This window comes from Chanos chanos, chromosome 5 (genome assembly GCF_902362185.1).
Source record: "Chanos chanos chromosome 5, fChaCha1.1, whole genome shotgun sequence".
NCBI classification, from domain to species: domain Eukaryota; kingdom Metazoa; phylum Chordata; class Actinopteri; order Gonorynchiformes; family Chanidae; genus Chanos; species Chanos chanos.
Window position 1 is genome coordinate 53,428,924 of NC_044499.1, and position 27,018 is coordinate 53,455,941.

Sequence of the window (27,018 nt, forward strand, 5' to 3'; positions counted from 1 at the left end):
TACGGACAGTGAACTGTCCGCCATGGTGACCTACACTCCGTGGAGAAAAGAATCGAGTTCATTTAGGCAGTTATTACAACTTCGGATCCCTGGCACCCCATAGAAAAGTGCCTCCACGCGTAACATCTTCCATCTAGCGCCTACCCGCGCAATCTGAGTATAGGAGCGTGTGCATGACAGATGAGGCTGTGACATCACAGCTCTTAATAACCAATGGCACAGCCCACGAACACTGCACCTCCGCTACCTACCGAGGAAAAGGTGTGCGTACGCGCATGAAGTGAGGGCAATAGAAACATTGTTACTTTGCGTTTTTACGCATGACCAAAGAGTCGTATGTCTCTTTTGAATGCCGCTTTAATGAATCGTCCAGCATATTGTTATCATACTGGACATTTGAGAAGATCGATAGATAATCATTTTTATTATACTGATTACAACGGTCTGGGCGCTCAGAATTGAGCTGAGAAATGTTACAACCGAGTTGCTTTCGGCTCCGCTCTGCTTACCACCATAACCACCATAGCTTCCTTTCCGTTGAAAATATATGGAAATTTTTGTCTATAATATAATTTGTCAGCAGGAAACAGTAATAATAGAATTCATGTGTTTAAGACAAATGATTTAACTGAAAATACGAGGCCAAAAATCATGTCTCGTGAATTTTTTAAGAGACAGTATTGTTATTATACAATGATGGTTATTGTAGTTAATTTCTTTGGTCAATATTCGAGTCGCTAAATGTATTCACAAATGTAATTAGTGATAGGATTGTATATGTATGTTTCACTCGTATCCACACTTAGTGACTGCGCTGTGTTAGTTCCAGGTGTCAGGCGTGTTTTGGTATGAACCTGAACGACGCTCGTAATAGGCTCAGTACAATAACAAGCATGTCATTTTCGGTAAAACTGTCTCGAGTCAGAGAGACATTCCAGTGCGTGCCAGGGGTAGCTGGGTAGGGCTGTTTTTAAACCTGCTCTCACACCGAAGTAAACTTAAAGTCAAACTCGTTTAGACAGAAACACACAGCAGAGCCCTGACAGCACGTACCAATTACTGCTGCTTGACGCTGACACCGCGCGACCCCGCGAGCCTAACAATGCTCACTTCAGTTTACCGTAATTTCATTCCACATGCTCGAGCTATAAAAAGAGCCTGCAGTAAGCTGCTTTTTTCTTTATGAAACCTAAACAGTCCGGCGAGACATGTTTTCCAACAGTAGGAAGCTGTTAGTGCAGATACGATCATAATTACACCTCCTTATAGCAGCAGCCCCGCCTGCCTGATCAGACCAGAGACTAGCGCTGCAGTCACAGATAGATAAATCTCTCTCTCTCTCTCTCTCTCTCTCTCTCTCTCCTGCATTCCTGCAGGATTTCTCAGCAGGAGCAAGCTTTCTTTTCTGAGTGAAGGGACCACATTTCGGTCATACTATCTCTCAGTCTATGGGGGAACTAGTGTGGCAGAGAGGAGACGCAGACTGGCAGCAAATACCTTAGAGATACAGATAAAAGTTTCAGATAGGAGGCCACTGCTGTCATTTTTTCCTTTGGAAGTGAATTAAAATAGAGTAAGTTGGTGTTAAGAGTCTTACAGAAAAGGTGTTTAATGGTAAGTTGTGGTATTATTGTTCTGATCTCTATGATGAAGGCCTGAGACTCCGGCAAACAGAACACTCTCACTGTTTCTGTGAGGACTAAAGCATGTTGCCTGGGTAGACTCACAGGGAGCTTAAGTAATTGTGTTGTAGAATTTCAGTGGTTCTTTTAGATTAAAGGCTCTGTTAGTGTGTGACCGAGGTGTATGACAGCGGCCTTAGGATGTGGCGTGAGGGTGTGGCATTAGGGTGTGGCGTGAGGGCGTGGTCTTAGGGTGTGGCATGAGGGTGTGGCATTAGGGTGTGGTGTGAGGGTGTGGCATTAGGGTGTGGTCTTAGGGTGTGGTGTGAGGGTGAGGTGTAGGGTTTGGTGTTAAGCTGTGCTCACAGCGGCAGTGACTTTGTCGCTGTATGTCGCTGTATGTTGAGCTGTATGTCGCTGTATGACGCTGTATGTCGAGCTGTATGTCGAGCTGTATGACGCTGTATGTCGCTGTATGACGCTGTATGACGCTATCGTTTGCAGCCAGCTTGTGGGCGTTGCTAATGTAGTTGTGAGGAAGTGGAAATGTATTGACAGGAGATACATCAATTTTCTAAAAAAAAATGCATATACAAGTATTATAAAAAATAAGTCCTGCTCACAGTCATTCACTGTACTGTGCATGAGGAATCCAGCACCACTGACAGCTGCTTAAATCTGAACCTTAAACATTCACTAGATTAAACCTGATTAAACTCATCCCAACAGTCTCAGAGAGCTGCCTCCATGGGTTAGGGTTAGGGTTCACGTCCCTGTAAATGCACGGCGATGCATCATAAAGGACAGGAGAGCCAGCGACAGCTGCAGTCAGTTTCTCCTCCATGTCGGCTATGGGAACTAAAATGCTAATATAAAAACTAAAGTTTTAGAAAACATTTCACAGTGAAAGAATACGAGGGGAACACATCCGCCCGCTGATTGGCCGTCACTTGACTCTGTCACTGCTCATTCGCATAAAGTTGAACTTTGCTCAACTCTTCTGTCGTCGTCGCGGTGATTTTGACCCCGGGGTCCTCGCTGCGCCATGCTGCTCAGCGTAGCCCAGCGACCAGCGGAAACGGATGACTTCCTGTGGATTTACCACTGCCGGTGGGAGCGCACCATTATGCTGTGGTGTTGAACTGGCAGGATCCTGTTTGAAGACCTGCTGTTTTAGGAACACTTCGAGGGAGAGAAACTGAACAGGAGAGAGAGGGTTGCAGAAGAGGAAGAGAAGAATTGTCTCTTTCTCCCTTCTCTCTCTCTCTCTGGCTGGTTGTCTCTGTCAGTCTCCATTTGCCTAAAAAAAGAATTAGAGTTGCAGGTACAGTTTTTATGACATGAAATTTCACATTAATAAAGCTGCCTTTTATGCCTTTATTTTACTGCAGTGTGTCACTCGTGAATCTGAATCCAAATGAAAATGAAGTTTTGTGAAGATGGGAGTCTTCCACACCGAGAGTGCATTGCCTATATCAGTCAAACATTACAGACTCTACACATGTTTTACATGAAGTACTCTGAGGGTGAATGAAGGAAGGAAGGGGGCAGAAGCCACAGACCCCTGACAGACCCGCGACAGACCCCTGACAGACCCCTGACAGACCCGCGACAGACCCCTGACAGACCTGCGACAGACCCCTGACAGACCCGCGACAGAAGACAAGCAGAATGAGAGGATAATTCTTTCTCTGTTAGCGACAGCTAAACAACAGGGGCTGTGTTAAACTCAAAAATGTTTTGATATTTGATGCTATTATATAACGTAGCATCACATGACATGAGTTTCTCATGGACGAAATACATTAGTCTTCATGCAACAAGTTCAGTTCGCAAGTTAGTCTCCACTATATCTCTCTTTCTTAAGCCATGTTCTGAATTTCACACAGTATAACAACAAACATATGTATCTGTCACAGTATAACTAACACTCTTTCACACAAACCTGTGAGTAAATCTACAGGTTCTTTAATATTTTTATTCGCATGTTCATCTATTTTGTGTCTCTGTGTTCTGTTAGCCAACAGGTTATCAGACTGGACTTTCCATCATACCAGTTAATGTGTGTGTATGTGCAAGGCTCAGATTTGGCCCGTGTGTGGGTCTGTCACAGTTTGGCATGTGTAATGTGGTAACAGGGTGGACTAACATCTGTGTAGTGAACAATACTGAAGAGAGACATTGGACGTCAAACCATGTTAATGTGCAGATCACTAACACACAGATGAGTATCTGAGCATTTAGAGCCTTGTAAGTGAAGAGCCACTCTTAGTCCCTGAGAGCATTCCACATGACAGATTTCAGTCAAAAGTCAAGACTGTCCAGTAGGAGTGCAGCTCTTCTTTTGGTTCTTCTGACTTTTGTCTAAATCCTCCTGGGTGGAATCTGGCCCTAACTGTGAGAGACGGGGGCTGTGTTAAACTCAAAAATGTTTTGATATTTGATGCTATTATATAACGTAGCATCACATGATATGATCAAGTCTCAATTATAACCACGTCATTTGGACATTATGGTAAGAGGGCCTCGTCACATTAGTCTAATTTTATCATCTATTACTATATAAAGAAGAGTTGGATAAGTCGACTGACTGTGAACAGAAACTTCAGGTCAGATTTGAGCTGCTGTGCCCACGTATCAAATTCCATTCATACAGAGACGAACTGTTCCAATCATTTTTGAACTGAAAATTGTGTCTGTACACAGTGATTTCATAGCATGTGATAACGTCTTCCTTAAGCCGCCTTGACACAAAACAAGACCACCTAATTCCAGAAAAGATCTTTCCAAACCCTGCTGACTGGTTGAGACTCCAGGCCGCTAAGGACAGGGCGATCAGGAGACCGTGAACCTCGGAGCGGTCGTCTGTCGATGTATTTAGGTCAGATTCAGACTCTCATAATGCGGTTTATAAATGTCACATTAAAAATACATTTTTATACCATTACTTCATATCCTTTCTATCTTTCATTCTGACTTTTGTTTTGAAATCCACGGTTGTTTGGTCTTACTGGATCCTTTGTTGTCCGTTTTAAATGAAGGTTAGTGTCGGCCAGCAACACATTTCAAAACTCAACAAAGCAACAAACTTCACAACCATCTGAGTTGATTTCAAAAACAGAATCTATTTTGATTTTTAAGACATGGTTCCTTCAGAACTTGCTTTATTAACAGGGAAGTTTTTTTTAAATTAAGGACATTTTAAATCTGGTAAAATATACTTAAGTTATTGATTAAAGTTTATATTTTATATTTATATTTAAATCAAGTAATATTTTCTATTATATATTACCTGATTTAAGAACCTAAATAATTACATCAAACAAGTTTTATATTAAATAAGTTTAATCAGTTTAAAAATAGTTTTGTTTCTTTATCAAATAAAAGAGAAATGAGATTTTAAGTAAACAGCAGATGACTGGACCAAACCAATCCTGGTGACATAATATTTATTACTCTCTTTTTAAAGTGCAGATTTGAGTGAATATGAATGAATGCGTAATTAAGAACAAAAGTGAACATGGATTCAAATAAAAGCTGTAGGCCTTTCCTGAGACATGGGACTCAACTTCTCTGTATCGGCTGATAGATGATAATAACAGTATCTACTGAAATACGTTTGTCTAGAATCTCAACTTCTCAGTGTTTTATCCTGGGACACAGAGCCCCAGCAGAGCTCAGCACACAGACCTGCTTTAAATGCCATTATCTCAGTATCATTCAACCGTTACATATGGGCTTATAGGCCTTGAGAAAAATCCACCACTTTACCATGCATAAACCAGAAAACATTGTGCAGTTGCAAAGATAGCAATTACTTTGCTAAAAAAAACCCAAACAAACCGAACCAAAACAACAACAAAAAAAAAAAGATGAGAAAAGGATCATGAATGCTGAGGGTGAGAAGACATGAGTCAGTTCTTATGTTTCACTTACAAAAACAGAATTACAGAAGATTAATGGTGTTACCAAATCAAACGATACCTTACTCCAAAAAACCTAATCAAACACTCGTTAATTCTTACAGAGTCATAAACAAATGTAAAAAGGCACAGCGTAAGCTTTCTCATAAAACACATACACACACGCAGACACACAAGCAGACACACACGCGCACACGCATGCACGCACACACACGCATGCACGCACGCACACACACACAGAGACACACGCGCGCATGCACACACACACACGCGCAGACACACACGCACACACACACACACGCACGCACGCGCACACACACGCGCACACACACACACGCACACGTGCACACGCACGCACACACACACACAGACACACACACACACACGCAGACACACACACACACACACGCACGCGCACACACACGCGCACACACACACACGCGCACACACACGCGCACACACACACACGCGCGCACACACACGCGCATGCGCACATGCACGCACACACACACGCAGACACACACGCACACACACGTGCGCACACACGTACGCACACACACACGCACGGTCAGGCCAGTGCTGAGGAAGCTTGTATGAAACTGCCTATGAGAAAGAGGCACTTTGTTCTGTATTTGCTGTAATATCTTTCATCACTGTTAGTCACATCCATTTAGAGGAAGACCCAGATCTGCGCTAGCATATGACTCCTGGCTTCACAGGGCAGCGGACTCAGAGTTCACTACTGTGCTGAGCATGAAAGGGATAGAACCCAAAGGAACCCAAAGACCCCACAGAACCTTAGAGGCGAGTTCTAGAAGGCATGCGCGAGCTTCACCGTTACGGTGCTGGAGTTGGAGGCGGAGTCAATTTGCAGAGGCTGACAGAAGGACACGACTTTTATCATGCAGGCTCCGCCGTCAGAGAGACAACAGTACAGCCACGCACTGAGAGTCAGGGAGGGGTTTGGAAACGGCACGGTGGCAGGGATGGAGGTGCTGACGGAGAGGTGCTGACGGAGATCAGTGATGTCACCTGTGATCTTCTGATGCTCCAGTAACCACTCGCTGCCTACAGAAGAGAACAGAGCACAGATGCTCAACAGCAACATTACGAGCTATCACTTAAAACTGTATCTCTGTCCTTCTCTCCAAGTGTCCATCAGACAGAGTATGTTACGCTGATGTGTGTGTGACTGAGAAAGAGCGAGGAGGTGAGCGTGAGTGTGTGTGTGTCTGTGACACAGAAAGAGAAAGACAGATTGCGTCTGTTATACGATTAAAGACTACAGCCTGTCAGTTGAACAGGCTAAAGGATGGGGTTAGGGTTAAGGTTAACTAAAGGATGGTGTTAGGGTAGGGTTAAGGTTAACTGAAGGATGGTGTTAGGGTAGGGTTAAGGTTAACTAAAGGATGGGGTTAGGGTAGGGTTAAGGTTAACTAAAGGATGGTGTTAGGGTAGGGTTGGGGTTAACTAAAGGATGGGGTTAGGGTTAAGGTTAACTGAAGGATGGTGTTAGGGTAGGGTTAAGGTTAACTGAAGGATGGTGTTAGGGTAGGGTTGGGGTTAACTAAAGGATGGTGTTAGGGTTAAGGTTAACTAAAGGATGGGGTTAAGGTAAGGTTAACTAAAGGATGGGGTTAGGGTAGGGTTAAGGTTAACTAAAGGATGGGGTTAGGGTAGGGTTAAGGTTAACTAAAGGATGGTGTTAGGGTAGGGTTGGGGTTAACTAAAGGATGGGGTTAGGGTTAAGGTTAACTAAAGGATGGTGTTAGGGTAGGGTTAAGGTTAACTGAAGGATGGTGTTAGGGTAGGTTTAAGGTTAACTAAAGGATGGTGTTAGGGTTAAGGTTAACTAAAGGATGGGGTTAAGGTAAGGTTAACTAAAGGATGGGGTTAGGGTAGGGTTAAGGTTAACTAAAGGATGGGGTTAGGGTAGGGTTAAGGTTAACTAAAGGATGGGGTTAGGGTAGGGTTAAGGTTAACTAAAGGATGGTGTTAGGGTTAGGTTTAAGGTTAGTTAAAGGATGGTGTTAGGGTTAAGGTTAACTAAAGGATGGGGTTAAGGTAAGGTTAACTAAAGGATGGGGTTAGGGTAGGGTTAAGGTTAACTAAAGGATGGGGTTAGGGTAGGGTTAAGGTTAACTAAAGGATGGTGTTAGGGTAAGGTTAAGGTTAACTGAAGGATGGTGTTAGGGTAGGGTTGGGGTTAACTAAAGGATGGTGTTAGGGTTAAGGTTAACTAAAGGATGGGGTTAGGGTAGGGTTAAGGTTAACTAAAGGATGGTGTTAGGGTAGGTTTAAGGTTAACTAAAGGATGGTGTTAGGGTTAAGGTTAACTAAAGGATGGGGTTAAGGTAAGGTTAACTAAAGGATGGGGTTAGGGTAGGGTTAAGGTTAACTAAAGGATGGGGTTAGGGTAGGGTTAAGGTTAACTAAAGGATGGGGTTAGGGTAGGGTTAAGGTTAACTAAAGGATGGTGTTAGGGTTAGGTTTAAGGTTAGTTAAAGGATGGTGTTAGGGTTAAGGTTAACTAAAGGATGGGGTTAAGGTAAGGTTAACTAAAGGATGGGGTTAGGGTAGGGTTAAGGTTAACTAAAGGATGGGGTTAGGGTAGGGTTAAGGTTAACTAAAGGATGGTGTTAGGGTAAGGTTAAGGTTAACTGAAGGATGGTGTTAGGGTAGGGTTGGGGTTAACTAAAGGATGGTGTTAGGGTTAAGGTTAACTAAAGGATGGGGTTAGGGTAGGGTTAAGGTTAACTAAAGGATGGTGTTAGGGTTAGGTTTAAGGTTAGTTAAAGGATGGCTGATAAACTCTGCATGTCAGCTGGGTGACAGTCTATAATTGTATACAGACATAGTTCACCTACAAGGCAGGTCTTACTCAGTGACTGGCCAGTATAATGGACAGACTGGGCAGAGCCTCCCTCTGTGTGCCACAATGGGAGTGAAACATCTGGTCATGTAGGGATGGTCACGCCTTTTCCTAATCCTCACCATTCTGCAGACAGCACAAGGTCTCTGCATGGGATCTGTGTGTGTGTGTGTGTGTGTGTTCTATTACTGTCTTACTGCCAAAGGCAGGCTTGTAGGACATATGCTGGAATGAATTGGGACTCAGTCCAGTCATGTACACCACAAAGGGGCAGAGAGAGAGACAGAGACAGAGAGAGAGAGAGAGAGAAAGACAGAGAGAGAGAGAGAGAGAGAGAGAGAGAGCGAGAGAGAGAGAGCAAGCAAATGCAGTCTGAAGGAGAGCACTGATACAATGTCAAATTTACTCATTACCTTTTATGAAAGACAAAAGTATCCCCCCCATAACTGAATAAATACATTTATGAGTATACCTATACCTGAATAAATATATACATGAGTATACCTATAACTGAATAAATATATACATGAGTATACCTATAACTAAATATATATATATACATGAGTATACCTATAACTGAATGAATATATCTGAGTATACCCATAACTGAATAAATATATACATGAGTATACCTATAACTGAATGAATATATCTGAGTATACCCATAACTGAATAAATATATACATGAGTATACCTATAACTGAATAAATATATTTGAGTATACCTATAACTGAATAAATATATTTATGAGTATACCTATAACTGAATAAATATATTCATGAGTATACCTATAACTGCGTATTTCTTACAGTACCTTCAGAGGACAGGGTCCAGAAGCTGGGAGCTTCCTGATTGAGTTTGGTTCCGTCAGGCAGGGCCAGGCTGAGCTCCATACACACGCGCTGACCCGTGCACACGTGGAGCACGGGCATGTTGACGGTGGGAGCTGATTTAGGAAGTTTGGGGAGTTTTCTGACCGAGCGTGGAGCATCCACCACCTCCTCAGCATGCAAGGGGAACTGGAGGAGAAAGACACAGACACAGAGGAGTCTAATTTAGACCAATAAACATACGCAACTACACACACGCATTAACACCTTCCCTTACACACACATGCTCTAACTTACCACAGTGATGGTTCTGGCTTGCAGGTCCAGGACTTTGATTAGATGGTTATTTGTGTCAGCCACGAACAGACTCCTCCCCCCATCAGCCACACACAGGCCCCCGGGCTCGTTAAAACACGACTCCATAAAGCCCGGCCCAATTCTGTTACTGGCCTCTCCAGTACCCGCCAGAACGCTGCAGCGCTTACTCTTGGGATCTACCACTTTGATCTACAACAGAGAACCAGGCTGCTGAGCAACGCACAGCTGTGAAACAGGCAGGCAACTGAGGTTCTGTGGTTTGTGTGGTGAGTGAGCGACGGTGAACGGAGCGGTGGTTCTGTGGTTTGTGTGGTGAGTGAGTGAAGGTGAATGGAGCGGTGGTTCTGTGGTTTGTGTGGTGAGTAAATGAAGGTGAATGGAGCGGTGGTTCTGTGGTTTGTGTGGTGAGTGAGTGAAGGTGAACGGAGCGGTGGTTCTGTGGTTTGTGTGGTGAGTAAATGAAGGTGAATGGAGCGGTGGTTCTGTGGTTTGTGTGGTGAGTAAATGAAGGTGAACGGAGCGGTGGTTCTGTGGTTTGTGTGGTGAGTGAGTGAAGGTGAACGGAGCGGTGGTTCTGTGGTTTGTGTGGTGAGTAAATGAAGGTGAATGGAGCGGTGGTTCTGTGGTTCGTGTGGTGAGTGAGTGAAGGTGAATGGAGCGGTGGTTCTGTGGTTTGTGTGGTGAGTGAGTGAAGTTGAACGGAGCGGTGGTTCTGTGGTTTGTGTGGTGAGTAAATGAAGGTGAATGGAGCGGTGGTTCTGTGGTTCGTGTGGTGAGTGAGTGAAGGTGAATGGAGCGGAGGTTCTGTGGTTTGTGTGGTGAGTGAGTGAAGGTGAACGGAGCGGTGGTTCTGTGGTTTGTGTGGTGAGTAAATGAAGGTGAATGGAGCGGTGGTTCTGTGGTTTGTGTGGTGAGTAAATGAAGGTGAATGGAGCGGTGGTTCTGTGGTTTGTGTGGTGAGTAAATGAAGGTGAATGGAGCGGTGGTTCTGTGGTTTGTGTGGTGAGTGAGTGAAGGTGAACGGAGCGGTGGTTCTGTGGTTTGTGTGGTGAGTAAATGAAGGTGAATGGAGCAGTGGTTCTGTGGTTTGTGTGGTGAGTGAGTGAAGGTGAACGGAGCGGTGGTTCTGTGGTTTGTGTGGTGAGTAAATGAAGGTGAACAGAGCGGTGGTTCTGTGGTTTGTGTGGTGAGTAAATGAAGGTGAATGGAGCGGTGGTTCTGTGGTTTGTGTGGTGAGTAAATGAAGGTGAATGGAGCAGTGGTTCTGTGGTTTGTGTGGTGAGTAAATGAAGGTGAATGGAGCAGTGGTTCTGTGGTTTGTGTGGTGAGTGAGTGAAGGTGAACGGAGCGGTGGTTCTGTGGTTTGTGTGGTGAGTAAATGAAGGTGAATGGAGCGGTGGTTCTGTGGTTTGTGTGGTGAGTGAGTGAAGGTGAACGGAGCGGTGGTTCTGTGGTTTGTGTGGTGAGTAAATGAAGGTGAATGGAGCGGTGGTTCTGTGGTTCGTGTGGTGAGTGAGTGAAGGTGAATGGAGCGGTGGTTCTGTGGTTTGTGTGGTGAGTGAGTGAAAGTGAATGGAGCGGTGGTTCTGTGGTTTGTGTGGTGAGTGAGTGAAGGTGAATGGAGCGGTGGTTCTGTGGTTTGTGTGGTGAGTAAATGAAGGTGAATGGAGCGGTGGTTCTGTGGTTTGTGTGGTGAGTGAGTGAAGGTGAACGGAGCGGTGGTTCTGTGGTTTGTGTGGTGAGTAAATGAAGGTGAATGGAGCGGTGGTTCTGTGGTTTGTGTGGTGAGTAAATGAAGGTGAATGGAGCGGTGGTTCTGTGGTTCGTGTGGTGAGTGAGTGAAGGTGAATGGAGCGGTGGTTCTGTGGTTTGTGTGGTGAGTGAGTGAAGGTGAATGGAGCGGTGGTTCTGTGGTTTGTGTGGTGAGTGAGTGAAGGTGAATGGAGCGGTGGTTCTGTGGTTTGTGTGGTGAGTGAGTGAAGGTGAACGGAGCGGTGGTTCTGTGGTTTGTGTGGTGAGTGAGTGGAGGTGAATGGAGCGGTGGTTCTGTGGTTTGTGTGGTGAGTGAGTGAAGGTGAATGGAGCGGTGGTTCTGTGGTTTGTGTGGTGAGTAAATGAAGGTGAATGGAGCGGTGGTTCTGTGGTTTGTGTGGTGAGTGAGTGAAGGTGAACGGAGCGGTGGTTCTGTGGTTTGTGTGGTGAGTGAGTGAAGGTGAACGGAGCGGTGGTTCTGTGGTTTGTGTGGTGAGTGAGTGAAGGTGAACGGAGCGGTGGTTCTGTGGTTTGTGTGGTGAGTAAATGAAGGTGAATGGAGCGGTTGTTCTGTGGTTTGTGTGGTGAGTAAATGAAGGTGAATGGAGCGGTGGTTCTGTGGTTTGTGTGGTGAGTAAATGAAGGTGAATGGAGCGGTGGTTCTGTGGTTTGTGTGGTGAGTGAGTGAAGGTGAACGGAGCGGTGGTTCTGTGGTTTGTGTGGTGAGTAAATGAAGGTGAATGGAGCAGTGGTTCTGTGGTTTGTGTGGTGAGTAAATGAAGGTGAATGGAGCGGTGGTTCTGTGGTTTGTGTGGTGAGTAAATGAAGGTGAATGGAGCGGTGGTTCTGTGGTTTGTGCGGTGAGTAAATGAAGGTGAATGGAGCAGTGGTTCTGTGGTTTGTGTGGTGAGTAAATGAAGGTGAATGGAGCAGTGGTTCTGTGGTTTGTGTGGTGAGTGAGTGAAGGTGAACGGAGCGGTGGTTCTGTGGTTTGTGTGGTGAGTAAATGAAGGTGAATGGAGCGGTGGTTCTGTGGTTTGTGTGGTGAGTGAGTGAAGGTGAACGGAGCGGTGGTTCTGTGGTTTGTGTGGTGAGTAAATGAAGGTGAATGGAGCGGTGGTTCTGTGGTTCGTGTGGTGAGTGAGTGAAGGTGAATGGAGCGGTGGTTCTGTGGTTTGTGTGGTGAGTGAGTGAAGGTGAATGGAGCGGTGGTTCTGTGGTTTGTGTGGTGAGTGAGTGAAGGTGAACGGAGCAGTGGTTCTGTGGTTTGTGTGGTGAGTGAGTGAAGGTGAACGGAGCGGTGGTTCTGTGGTTTGTGTGGTGAGTAAATGAAGGTGAACAGAGCGGTGGTTCTGTGGTTTGTGTGGTGAGTAAATGAAGGTGAATGGAGCGGTGGTTCTGTGGTTTGTGTGGTGAGTAAATGAAGGTGAATGGAGCAGTGGTTCTGTGGTTTGTGTGGTGAGTAAATGAAGGTGAATGGAGCAGTGGTTCTGTGGTTTGTGTGGTGAGTGAGTGAAGGTGAACGGAGCGGTGGTTCTGTGGTTTGTGTGGTGAGTAAATGAAGGTGAATGGAGCGGTGGTTCTGTGGTTTGTGTGGTGAGTGAGTGAAGGTGAACGGAGCGGTGGTTCTGTGGTTTGTGTGGTGAGTAAATGAAGGTGAATGGAGCGGTGGTTCTGTGGTTTGTGTGGTGAGTGAGTGAAGGTGAATGGAGCGGTGGTTCTGTGGTTTGTGTGGTGAGTGAGTGAAGGTGAATGGAGCGGTGGTTCTGTGGTTTGTGTGGTGAGTAAATGAAGGTGAATGGAGCGGTGGTTCTGTGGTTCGTGTGGTGAGTGAGTGAAGGTGAATGGAGCGGTGGTTCTGTGGTTTGTGTGGTGAGTGAGTGAAGGTGAATGGAGTGGTGGTTCTGTGGTTTGTGTGGTGAGTGAGTGAAGGTGAATGGAGCGGTGGTTCTGTGGTTTGTGTGGTGAGTAAATGAAGGTGAATGGAGCGGTGGTTCTGTGGTTTGTGTGGTGAGTGAGTGAAGGTGAACGGAGCGGTGGTTCTGTGGTTTGTGTGGTGAGTAAATGAAGGTGAATGGAGCGGTGGTTCTGTGGTTTGTGTGGTGAGTGAGTGAAGGTGAACGGAGCGGTGGTTCTGTGGTTTGTGTGGTGAGTGAGTGAAGGTGAACGGAGCGGTGGTTCTGTGGTTTGTGTGGTGAGTGAGTGAAGGTGAATGGAGCGGTGGTTCTGTGGTTTGTGTGGTGAGTGAGTGAAGGTGAACGGAGCGGTGGTTCTGTGGTTTGTGTGGTGAGTGAGTGAAGGTGAATGGAGCGGTGGTTCTGTGGTTTGTGTGGTGAGTGAGTGAAGGTGAACGGAGCGGTGGTTCTGTGGTTTGTGTGGTGAGTAAATGAAGGTGAATGGAGCGGTGGTTCTGTGGTTTGTGTGGTGAGTGAGTGAAGGTGAATGGAGCGGTGGTTCTGTGGTTTGTGTGGTGAGTAAATGAAGGTGAATGGAGCAGTGGTTCTGTGGTTTGTGTGGTGAGTAAATGAAGGTGAACGGAGCGGTGGTTCTGTGGTTTGTGTGGTGAGTGAGTGAAGGTGAACGGAGCGGTGGTTCTGTGGTTTGTGTGGTGAGTAAATGAAGGTGAATGGAGCGGTGGTTCTGTGGTTTGTGTGGTGAGTGAGTGAAGGTGAACGGAGCGGTGGTTCTGTGGTTTGTGTGGTGAGTAAATGAAGGTGAACAGAGCGGTGATTCTGTGGTTTGTGTGGTGAGTGAGTGAAGGTGAATGGAGCGGTGGTTCTGTGGTTTGTGTGGTGAGTGAGTGAAGGTGAACGGAGCGGTGGTTCTGTGGTTTGTGTGGTGAGTAAATGAAGGTGAATGGAGCAGTGGTTCTGTGGTTTGTGTGGTGAGTGAGTGAAGGTGAACGGAGCGGTGGTTCTGTGGTTTGTGTGGTGAGTGAGTGAAGGTGAACGGAGCGGTGGTTCTGTGGTTTGTGTGGTGAGTGAGTGAAGGTGAATGGAGCGGTGGTTCTGTGGTTTGTGTGGTGAGTAAATGAAGGTGAACGGAGCGGTGGTTCTGTGGTTTGTGTGGTGAGTAAATGAAGGTGAATGGAGCGGTGGTTCTGTGGTTTGTGTGGTGAGTGAGTGAAGGTGAACGGAGCGGTGGTTCTGTGGTTTGTGTGGTGAGTAAATGAAGGTGAACAGAGCGGTGGTTCTGTGGTTTGTGTGGTGAGTAAATGAAGGTGAATGGAGCGGTGGTTCTGTGGTTTGTGTGGTGAGTAAATGAAGGTGAATGGAGCGGTGGTTCTGTGGTTTGTGTGGTGAGTAAATGAAGGTGAACGGAGCGGTGGTTCTGTGGTTTGTGTGGTGAGTGAGTAAATGAAGGTGAATGGAGCGGTGGTTCTGTGGTTTGTGTGGTGAGTGAGTGAAGGTGAATGGAGCGGTGGTTCTGTGGTTTGTGTGGTGAGTAAATGAAGGTGAACGGAGCGGTGGTTCTGTGGTTTGTGTGGTGAGTGAGTGAAGGTGAATGGAGCGGTGGTTCTGTGGTTTGTGTGGTGAGTGAGTGAAGGTGAACGGAGCGGTGGTTCTGTGGTTTGTGTGGTGAGTGAAGGTGAACGGAGCGGTGGTTCTGTGGTTTGTGTGGTGAGTGAGTGAAGGTGAACGGAGCGGTGGTTCTGTGGTTTGTGTGGTGAGTAAATGAAGGTGAACGGAGCGGTGGTTCTGTGGTTTGTGTGGTGAGTGAGTGAAGGTGAATGGAGCGGTGGTTCTGTGGTTTGTGTGGTGAGTGAGTGAAGGTGAATGGAGCGGTGGTTCTGTGGTTTGTGTGGTGAGTGAGTGAAAGTGAATGGAGCGGTGGTTCTGTGGTTTGTGTGGTGAGTGAGTGAAGGTGAATGGAGCGGTGGTTCTGTGGTTTGTGTGGTGAGTGAGTGAAGGTGAATGGAGCGGTGGTTCTGTGGTTTGTGTGGTGAGTGAGTGAAGGTGAATGGAGCGGTGGTTCTGTGGTTTGTGTGGTGAGTGAGTGGAGGTGAATGGAGCGGTGGTTCTGTGGTTTGTGTGGTGAGTGAGTGAAGGTGAACGGAGCGGTGGTTCTGTGGTTCATGTGGTGAGTGAGTGAAGGTGAATGGAGCGGTGGTTCTGTGGTTTGTGTGGTGAGTAAATGAAGGTGAATGGAGCGGTGGTTCTGTGGTTTGTGTGGTGAGTGAGTGAAGGTGAATGGAGCGGTGGTTCTGTGGTTTGTGTGGTGAGTGAGTGAAGGTGAATGGAGCGGTGGTTCTGTGGTTCGTGTGGTGAGTGAGTGAAGGTGAATGGAGCGGTGGTTCTGTGGTTTGTGTGGTGAGTAAATGAAGGTGAATGGAGCGGTGGTTCTGACCTTGTGGTTGTAAGAATCTGCGACATAAAGCAGGCTGCCGTTACAGTCCCACGCCACACCCAACGGGTGCTGCAGCTTAGCATCCACCCCTTTACCGTCCACATCCCCGAACGCAAACAGGTTCTGTTAACACACACACACACACACGCACACAAAATACACCAAACAGCTGAGTGTCCAGCACACACTCCACAGCACACACACAGTCTGAAACCGTGAGGCCAACAGAGTTGATTTATCTTCAGACTGACTCAAACGTGGCTGAAAAATCACCATACAACACAAGTGGAGATTGCCACAGCCACAGTTACACACACACACACACACAGTTACACACAGACACACACCCACAGCCACGGTTACACACACAGCCACAGTTACACACACACACACAGCCACAGTTACACACACACACACACAGCCACAGTTACACACACACACACAGTTACACACAGACACACACCCACAGCCACGGTTACACACACACTCACACACACACACAGCCACAGTTACACACACACACACAGTTACACACAGACACACACCCACAGCCACGGTTACACACACACACAGCCACAGTTACACACACAGCCACAGTTACACACACAGCCACAGTTACACACACACACACAGCCACAGTTACACACACACAGTTACACACAGACACACACCCACAGCCACGGTTACACACACAGCCACAGTTACACACACACACACAGCCACAGTTACACACACACACACACAGCCACAGTTACACACACACACACAGTTACACACAGACACACACCCACAGCCACGGTTACACACACACACAGCCACAGTTACACACACAGCCACAGTTACACACACACACACAGCCACAGTTACACACACACAGTTACACACAGACACACACCCACAGCCACGGTTACACACACACTCACACACACACACAGCCACAGTTACACACACACACACAGCCACAGTTACACACACACACACAGTTACACACAGACACACACCCACAGCCACGGTTACACACACACACAGCCACAGTTACACACACACACACAGCCACAGTTACACACACACACACACACAGTTACACACACACACACACAGTTACACACACACACACACAGCCACAGTTACACACACGCACAGCCGCAGTCACACACACGCAGCCACACACACGCAGCCACAAACACAAACACACACAGTTACACACACACACAGCCACAGTTACACACACACACACAGTTACACACACACACAGCCACAGCCACACACAAAGTTACACACACAGCCACAGTTACACACACACACACACACACACACACACACACGCACTGAAAGCCAAGGTGGGAAGGCACTTAAACCTCACCTCACACACACACACGCACGCATGCACGCACGCACGCACTGAAAGCCTAGGTAGGAAGGCATTTAAACCTCACCTCACACACACACACACACACACACACACACACACACACACACACACACACTCTCTCACACACTCTCACACACTCTCACACACTCTCACACACTCTCACACACTGAAAGCCTTGGTGGGAAGGCATTTAAACCTCACCTCACACACACACACACACACTCACACACACACACACACACACAGCCACACACACACGTACACTCTCACACACACTGAAAGCCTAGGTGGGAAGGCACTTAAACCTCACCTCACACACACACACACACACACACACACACACACACACACACACTAAAAGCCTAGGTGGGAAGGCACTTAAACCTCACCTCACACACACACACACACACACACACACACACACGAACTGAAAGCCTAGGTGGAAGGCACTTAAATCTCACCAGAGGGTCTCGCTCTCCTCCCACCACGTGCTTGACTGAGCCATCCTTCAGCGCCAGGCAGCGCACGGTGCTGCTCTCGCTGTCGGCGATGAAGAGGCAGGACCAGGGCTCGCCGGGGGCCAGCGCCAGTCCAGACGGCTGGGCGAATCCGGCCTTATGGGGATACGCGTTATTCCGATTCTCCTCGTTCCCGCTCCCGGCAAAGCGAACACACGTCCCCTTTCTGGAGTCACTGGGTGTGAGAAGTCATGTGGACATATTCATTTCAAAAACAAACCAAAGGTTCAAAATCAAAGCTGAAGAGTTAAAGTGAAAATATTTTAAGTGAATTCCAGATAACAAGGCTGACGAAACGCCAGAAATCTCAAAAGCTGATCATCCTTCTCAATGATCTCAGTGTTGAGTCTCAGACCAGTGTGACTGGTTCTTCAGTCCAGTGCTGTGGATCTATTCCACTACAACCCACATTCCACTACAACCCACATTCAGTTCAGAGCAAACTTGATTCTGCTAATCAAAACCACTGATGATTGATGTTTGGTTCCAGTATACTCTAGTATGTCTTTTACAAAAAAAAAGTATGAAAGTGATGGCAATAATCATTAACCTGTAATCATTAACCTGTAATCATTAATCTGTAATCATTAACCTATAATCATTAACCTATAATCATTAACCTGTAATCATTAACCTGTAATCATTAACCTGTAATCATTAACCTGTAATCATTAGCAGTGTACAGATGCTCGTGCACACACATACACACACTGATTCGTTTCTGTAGTGGGTGAAAGGGCTGCTATGATGACTTGTTTGAAAGGTGTCAACTATCACTTGTCGGTCTTGGAATTCTTTTGAAAAGATGGTGATGCGTGGTCAGGCGAGAGACTTTAAACCAGCCCATTGTACTTGAGGATTCAGATGCCTATTTAACCTCAGTCATTTGCACAGTGAAATGTACAGACTTTTTGTATTACTTGCTTGTATCATAACATTTTCAAACCTTTTTAGTGCTTCTTTCCCATGCAACACGACCACATCTGCCGTCATGAACTGACTTACGATCGGACAAACGACAGGTGTGAACATGCAGAAAGTCTAAAAGTACATTACACATGGACTTATAACGTATACAGCACCGCACAGTGGAATGTTAACCTGGTTAGAACCTGTTGCCATGTGGTGACATCAGGAAGTCACACACAGGGTGGAGCTTGGTTCCCTTTAGCCATTAGAAGCGGGACTTACCTCCCTTTTGGCAGTTTCCCATCTTCCAGAAACAGAGCCCAGATCTGATGTGTCCCTGCCATGGCAATCCACAGCACGTTATCCTCATCACCATCTACACACACACACACACACACATATACACACACGCACGCGCACACAGACACATACACACACGCACACAGACACACAGACACACGCACACACACACGCGCGCACACAGACACATACACACACGCACGCACACACTCACGCACACATGCACACGCACAGAGACACACACACACGCAGAGACACACACACACACGCAGAGACGCAGAGACACACACACACACACACACACACAGACACACGCACGCGCACACACACACACGCACAGAGACACACACACACGCACACGCACACGCACACACAAAGGGAGAGGGTTTTCTCATTATTGTTGGATATGTACAGATGTATGTCATGGGATTATGCAGCCATAAAACAAATATAAAATGAGCTATTCAGATTATATTAACATCAACCTACAATGTCTTTTCTTACTCATAAAAGACCACCACTCACTGAATCTCTCTCTCCACCCTTTCTAAAGACCACCACTCACTGAATCTCTCTCTCCACCCTCTCAAAAGACCCCGACTCACTGAATCTCTCTCTCCACCCTCTCAAAAGACCACCACTCACTGAATCTCTCTCTCCACCCTCTCAAAAGACCCCGACTCACTGAATCTCTCTCTCCACCCTCTCAAAAGACCCCCACTCACTGAATCTCTCTCTCTCCACCCTCTCAAAAGACCCCCACTCACTGAATCTCTCTCTCCACCCTCTCAAAAGACCCCCACTCACTGAATCTCTCTCTCCACCCTCTCAAAAGACCCCCACTCACTGAATCTCTCTCTCCACCCTCTCAAAAGACCACCACTCACTGAATCTCTCTCTCCACCCTGCACCTGGCTACACAGGAGAATCTGTTCTCTATAAACCCCAGACAGACCCACGCCAGACAAACCCACACCAGACCTATAACACAGCTTCATCTGTCTGACCATCCCACCCAACAGGACAGTTACCCGTCTCTGCCCAGAGCTGGGCTTCAGAATGACCATTCCTGACAGATGGGCTAATCGTGTGGCAGTTGTCTGGACCGCCTCTTGTTTTAGATGCACAGGAGAGCACAGTGAGAAATGAAGGATTGTATAAGGGGACAACATTTTAATTATTAATTTCCACATCCATTAATAAACAATGAGTGTTTGGGTGAGTAACTGCACTCAGACTGCGAGACAATGCTGCAGACTCCCACTCTAAGTACTTCAGTTTAACGTAAGTTAAATCTCCATATTCACAAGAGTTGTATAATATGTGTGTGTGCCTGTGTGTGTGTGTGTGTGTGCGCGCTTTCTAATGGTACTTTGCTTATCTGAGAAAATGTTGGGTTCAAGCCGAACTATTCATGAGAGAGAGCAAGACAGAGAGAGAGAGTGATACAAGGAGAGAGACAGAGTGAGAGACAGAGACAGAGAGAGAGAGAGACAGAGTGAGAGAGTGAGAGACAGAGACAGAGTGAGAGAGAGCACAAGAGAACGAGACTCAAAACATTTCACTCCGAACTTGGGGGCCAAATGAAAAATGACTTGGTTTGCAAATCCATTACTTTCCATTCATGAGGAGATACATTAATTCAATATAAGAATGAACAGCTTTATAGATAAAAATACAGCTGATTAATTGTCTGGTAGCAGTGTGGAATCTGCAGCAGTTCTATAATGTCTTATTCAACCATCATCAAAGACAGTCTCCTCCTTACTGCCCTCAGGAGTATGAAAGAGTGAGGTGAATGGAGAGCTCAGTGCACAGGAGTCAAATCTGACTGATGGTCTGACCATGCAAAGGTGGAAGGAAAGCCAAAGGGGAAGGTCGCAGAACTAACACACAGCACAGACATCAGACAGTACATCAGACAGTACATCAGATGCACTTCCATCACAAGAGCACACATTCAGTCCAAGCCTCCATTCCTTCTGGTAACATCCATTAGTATAAACAGTAAAGTCAAAGGGTTAGACTGAGCAAACAGATGACATAAATATATGTGCATCCCATGTGACGCAGACACGGGAAAAAACTGTCTGTCAGACTGTCCTCACTAACATGACATACCATCTCATCTAATACATCAACTCAATATTGGAATCATTCATTAATATAGGTTCATTAAGTCAGGCCACAGCCCAAAAACTACATGGCACCATTTCCATCTCACATTCTTTTTGATGGAAATAGTTAGTCATTTGGGAGGAATGTTTGGGTAACATGGTCACAGTTGCCCTTCTCCAACCAGTCAGTGTGAAGAACTAAGCATATTAGTTAGTGGAACTAAGACCTAGCTCTAGTTCCACAGGACGTGCACGGCTGGTTTGAAGTCACAGCCTGGCTCAGAGTTCTTTTCAGGCTATCACCTTGTGAGCAAACTGAGGCCCAGTTCCCCTTCACGCCTTCAGCTCAGACTGCCCACAGACGTCACAGTTCTCCCCGAGTCATTCTAAACAACAAACGTCCATTCTGCCAGAACAAAAGGTCCTTTATCAGGAACACACTCCACACTTGAGACACAACGTGGAGCTGTGCAGCACTCACAAAGGGAAAACTTCAAACAGGGTCCTGAGCAGAGTCACGGACGTAGAGACAAGTTCCATATAAAGATCCACAGAAAGATCAGAGAGAGGCTGCAAGCGCCATAATAATCTGATGCTTTAAATGAGATCTCCAAATGATATCAAACATATGAGCCACAAACTAATGCGAAGGAGAAAGACCCAGCAATTCTAATTCTGAAAGAGTGTCCAACACATTGGTGAAAATCCCCCAGCAACCAGTGTGGCAGAGTTCCAAACCTGTAGTTCCCAGGGCAACATCCCAGGGAGAGCTGATTGGCTGTTGGAGTCCTGTCGCCCCGCCCTCTTTGTCTGTACCCTGCACGCCTATTCCAGCTACAGTAGTGACCTGCCCCTCAGACAGGTCAATCTGCAACAGAGGAGAGCGAGAGAGAGAGAGAGAGAGAGATTGGAGGAGGCAGAAACTCATTAACACCAAGGAAAAAAAGATAGCACGAGATCTCCCCTTCCTCCCTAGAAATGTCTGTAAGTTTGGAAATAACCTGACACCTAAACGATGATTCTGTTTGACTATTTACATTTCTGATTCAATTCTATTGACCTTTCTGATTCAATTCTATTTACATTCCTGATTCAATTCTATTGACCTTTCTGATTCAATTCTATTGACCTTTCTGATTCAATTCTATTTACCTTTCTGATTAAATGGTTCTCGGTGTCGGCCACATAGACCAGGTCTCCCTTCATGCAGACGCCCTGGGGGGAGTTGAACATGGCCTCTGCCAGGCCTCCATCTCGCCTTCCACAGCCCCGCCCTGCCGAAGCCACAAAGAAGATTCACCCACAGCTAAAAACAGCTGAACCCCTGTCCGCAGACACCGGCAGGTCATTGGGTCCATCAGAACTAGAGATAAAACAATATGAACGATATGAATATGAACAATATGAATGTGAAGATGCACCTCCCACAGTGTGGAGTATCTGTCCGGTGTTGGACACGATGAGTACTCGGTGGTTTCCTGTGTCTGCTATGGCCAGCCTCGTGCCGCGGGGGTCCACTGTCACTTTCCCCGGGAAGCGCAGGCCCGATGTGGGCAGAGCGTCTTTGTACAGTTTGATCCCTATGCTGTGGTCCTTCAACAGCCCTTTCTCCCCGTAGTGCCTGAGTGCAACTGACGCAAACATAAAGAGGCGATCACGATGACCCTCTCCCACCAGTGAGAAGAGGAGGTTTCCTCTGGGTCCCAGTAAAACCAGTGTGGGCCAGCAGGCAATCTCCAACTCCTGCCACATGCGAGCATCAGCATCGTTCACCACCGGGTGAGTAATGTTGTAGCGTAGAACTGCACTGCGCACGTTTTGCAGAACCTTCTCATTGGGGAACTTCGCAGAGTGTACGCCCACCACAACCAGTCCATCTGAAAGAGGAGGTGCAAAGGGGTTTTCAGAATGCATTCATGCATGTCTACACGCGATACTGAGAGAATAAACACCCTGCTCCCCACCGTACTCCTCACCCTGCTCCCCACCCTACTCCTCACCCTGCTCCCCACCATGCTCCTCACCATATTTCTCACCCTGCTCCCCACCATGCTCCTCACCCTGCTCCTCACCATGCTCCCCACCATGCTCCTCACCCTGCTCCTCACCATGCTCCTCACCCTGCTCCTCACCATATTTCTCACCCTGCTCCCCACCATGCTCCCCACCGTACTCCTCACCCTGCTCCTCACCATATTTCTCACCCTGCTCCCCACCATGCTCCTCACCATATTTCTCACCCTGCTCCTCACCCTACTCCTCACCCTGCTCCCCACCATGCTCCTCACCATATTTCTCACCCTGCTCCCCACCATGCTCCTCACCATATTTCTCACCCTGCTCCTCACCCTACTCCTCACCCTGCTCCCCACCATGCTCCTCACCATATTTCTCACCCTGCTCCCCACCATGCTCCTCACCATGCTCCTCACCATGCTCCTCACCCTGCTCCCCGCCGTACTCCTCACCCTGCACCCCACCCTACTCCTCACCCTGCTCCCAACCATGCTCCTCACCATATTTCTCACCCTGCTCCCCACCATGCTCCTCACCATATTTCTCACCCTGCTCGCCACCATGCTCCTCACCCTGCTCCTCACCATATTTCTCACCCTGCTCCCCACCTTACTCCTCACCCTGCTCCTTACCCTGCTCCTCACCATGCTCCCCACCATGCTCCTCACCCTGCTCCCCACCATACTCCTCACCCTGCTCCTCACCCTGCTCCCCGCCATGCTCCTCACCATATTTCTCACCCTGCTCACCACCGTACTCCTCACCCTGCTCCTCACCATATTTCTCACCCTGCTCCCCACCATACTCCTCCCCATATTTCTCACCCTGCTCCCCACCCTACTCCTCATGCCTGGTTTGTTTTCTGACATGACAACTGCTTAGTTGACGACATGTTAAAAAAACTCCTGTCAATGGCAGTGACAGTCTTCCTAGCCAGACATGTGCAGAACAGACAGATGCGCAACTGTCCTGTCTCAGTTATCCATCCAAACATTTAAATTCATAACCTCAGTAAGCAGAAAACTTCAAGCCACCTTCACAGAGAATGTTAATCTATTTCAAAACTAATTTTTTCTCCCCAAATTATGAATGAATTTGAAATATGACTGCTGTAGCTGAATAGGCAGCTTTGTGTTGTCTGCTCTCTGAATCGCGAAACAATTCTATATCCACTGCCCTAATTCAGCAGCTAGGCACTCATACAAAGTAGACGCAGCTACCCCACAACAATGATATATTCAGCTGTTCACACACACACACACACACACGCTTGTATATATCTATCCATCATACAAGGTATGGTTTATATCAGTTTATGTCAATGAATCCACATGAGGTTTTGCATGGACAGAAAGATACACAAGCAAAAGAGGAAAGAACAACTGATGTCCCCTCTCCTTTCTCTCTGACCACTACTGAGCCACACAAGTCTAACAAATAGATGTCAGAAGCCATCACTAACTGTGTCTTTTAAAAGGGTCTGGGAAGGGGGACAGGGGTGAGTTTGAAACAGAATGTACCAAACCCAGTGCCAGAGCACGACTGAGAGAAAAAGAGGGAGATAATGGAGTAAGAGGCCCCGCCCCTCGGCCGGTCCTCCTGAGTGTTTCACTGTGGCCTCGTGACTGATAGCATCTCACACACGGCAGCTAAAATAAGCCAGCAGGGAGGAGGAGAACAGTGTTCCTGCCCCCAAAACACTCTGGGTATTTTCAGCACACACAGATAAGTGGCACACGCTCACTGAGACGTGTCATGGCACTACACTTTCGACTCACTCTGATAAGTAAACAGGCCCTTACTTAGGTCCAATGAGAGAAGTCAGCAATATTCATAAAGAGGAAACCTGTTTATCACAAAAGTGGACTGGGAAACTGAAACACTGTGTACTGTGCCAGTGATGCCCGAGCTGAGTCATTCAATGCATTATGACATAATCATTCACTCACAACCAATCATATCAGCTCTCTGACTCAACCATTCACTCCCCACCAATCAGATCAGGTCTCTGGCATAATCAACCTCTCACTGCCAATTAGATCATGTTTCTCACGTCGTCTAAGAATAAACAATATTAGTTATTTCCTTCCCATTTTTCTGATGATCATATTGATCCCCAACATAAAATATATTTTAGTTAATTTTGGAAGTATTTGTTCTAAAGGTAAAGGTACTGCCTTGGTCTGGAGGTAAAGGAGCTTCTAATGGTCTAACGGTCTAATGGAAAGTGGATAAAATACCCAGACAGTACAGAAATTATGGTTCACTTGTTCTGGCAATTGCTAAAAACATCGCACTGTTTTAATACAATTTTATTGGACTTGGTGGCTGTAAGCCACACTGCTCCATGACAGATTATTATTGAACAAGATGGGCTGTATACCTGTTATGGTGTACTTCTGCTCCAGGTTGTGCAGATCTGGCAGTAAATGCATGCAGTTAATGCAGCAATATGTGAAGAAGTCCAGCACCACCACTTTGCCAGAAAGTTCTCTCCCTAGTGACAGGGCTCCTTCTGTGTTCAGCCATTCCAAACCTATATCAAAGCAATTACACAAACAGTTATTCACAATGTGACAAAAATTAGAATTAAATTTCCAAAAACAAACTGAAGACAGCCATCAATGCCATTCAGAGCCATTGTTTCCCATACCACTGAAAATTACTGTGACAAAGCTCGTCAGACAATCTGTTTGATCAAATGTATTCTCTTTAGTGCACTATGTACGTTGTTAATTGATGAATCAAACAATTCATTTCATTATCTCTCATTATTTTTGAGTGCAGTCTCAATTTACAGCACTTTCTCACCAAGTGCAGGTATTGGGGTTGTTAGACCAGTTGAGACCAATTGTTTCCAGTTGAAATAAATAGCAGACCACACCAGTTACATCCTATTGGTTTCAACTGGGTGGAACTGGTCAAGCAGCCACTGCCCATGGCTCGGTTGGTCTAAATGGGTTTTAAATGATTTCAACTGGTATTCTTAACTGGGCAAACCAATAGAATCTGAAAACCCAACTGGAACCAGTTTAAACCAGTACAGACCATTTGAGACCAGTTCATCCCAATAGACTAGCTACTGGATTTTCAACTGGAATTTGCACTAGCGGAGGTAGTCAATATGACCTGCCAGCCTCGAGAAATGAGCTCCGCTGTTAAATGAATTACTTGAAATGAAAGGACAACAGAGTGTTACACTGAAAAGCAAAGGCTAGCAATCCTGAGAAGTTACCCTCCTCGAAAACTTCATAACTTCCTCAATATTACACACCTGGGTGCAACCCTCACTCTGCTAAAGACGCCGATTACCTCAGACAGGGACAGGAGTGAGATAAAGGTCTAAGGATGTTGCACTCAGACTGCTACTACCGGGTGCAACGCCTAGGCATACAGTCAATTAGTTCTGCTTCCTAACAGCGGTTTAATCTTACCTCTCCAGTTTCAGACAGAGAAGTATCGATAGTAGCATAGTTTACATATGTCAAATAAACATATCTTCCAAAATTAAATTATAAGTATGACTGAAACTCTTTTAACAATGTTAAAATGACCAGAGTGTAAGCCACACCCATCAAGTAAACGAAGAATGGGGTGTTTGCCTTTGTGGAAACTGAGTTCACCCATTAATCGTACTCTAACCTTCCTCAAAATCAGGAATCTTCAAACTCTCTCTGTCGTCTAACTTCTTCAAGTATTGATGTACGAGGTTTTCTTTTTCTTCAACTGTCGTAGCGTCTTCGAGGGCGTAGTCTAACTGGCTTTGTATTGGAAACAGAGCCGCAAGACTACTGTAAGCCGCCATCTTTCCCACAATAGCTCTACTGAGCAAATAACACGGCTATTTCAGAGTCGGTACATTCAAGCCGAGTGAGGTATTTTAACGGAATAAATCGACCAGATTCAGTGGACCACAAATTTGACCATTCAGCCAGTCTATTTAAATTCAGCGCTAATTAATTTATTATTTTCAGTGAACATAATTCGGTATTTAAGGTACAATTTCTTAGAATAAAATATTGGAAAGTGCATAGTACGACTTAAACATGTTTTTACACTCCCTTGGCGGTAAGTATATCATTAGCTCGCAGTAAGTCAGGGGGTTCTGTCATTCGTATAAGT

The 27,018-nt window shown here is 46.4% G+C and overlaps 1 protein-coding gene across 1 annotated transcript; it reads right to left on the bottom strand.

The window, feature by feature from the left end:
• Nucleotides 1–6,120: 6,120 nt before the first annotated feature.
• Nucleotides 6,121–26,701, bottom strand: nhlrc2 (NHL repeat containing 2). Its single transcript, XM_030773972.1, has 11 exons — nt 26,539–26,701; nt 25,280–25,432; nt 22,302–22,757; nt 22,033–22,154; nt 21,619–21,748; nt 18,746–18,839; nt 17,498–17,729; nt 15,665–15,787; nt 9,545–9,754; nt 9,232–9,436; nt 6,121–6,613 (listed from the first exon to the last, which is right to left on the bottom strand). The coding sequence occupies exons 1-11, from the start codon at nt 26,699–26,701 to the stop codon at nt 6,357–6,359; spliced, it is 2,145 nt and encodes a 714-aa protein (XP_030629832.1). The 3' UTR covers nt 6,121–6,356.
• Nucleotides 26,702–27,018: the final 317 nt, after the last annotated feature.

Coding starts and splice junctions, on each gene's coding strand:
- nhlrc2 (XM_030773972.1), bottom strand. CDS start 26,701: ATGGCGGCTTACAGTAGTCTTGCGGCTCTGTTTCCAATACAAAGCCAG. Junction 22,758..25,279: donor GCAGAAGTACACCATAACAG/GTATACAGCCCA, acceptor CTCCTCTTTCAG/ATGGACTGGTTGTGGTGGGC. Junction 6,614..9,231: donor CTGGACCCTGTCCTCTGAAG/GTACTGTAAGAA, acceptor TCTCTTCTGTAG/GCAGCGAGTGGTTACTGGAG.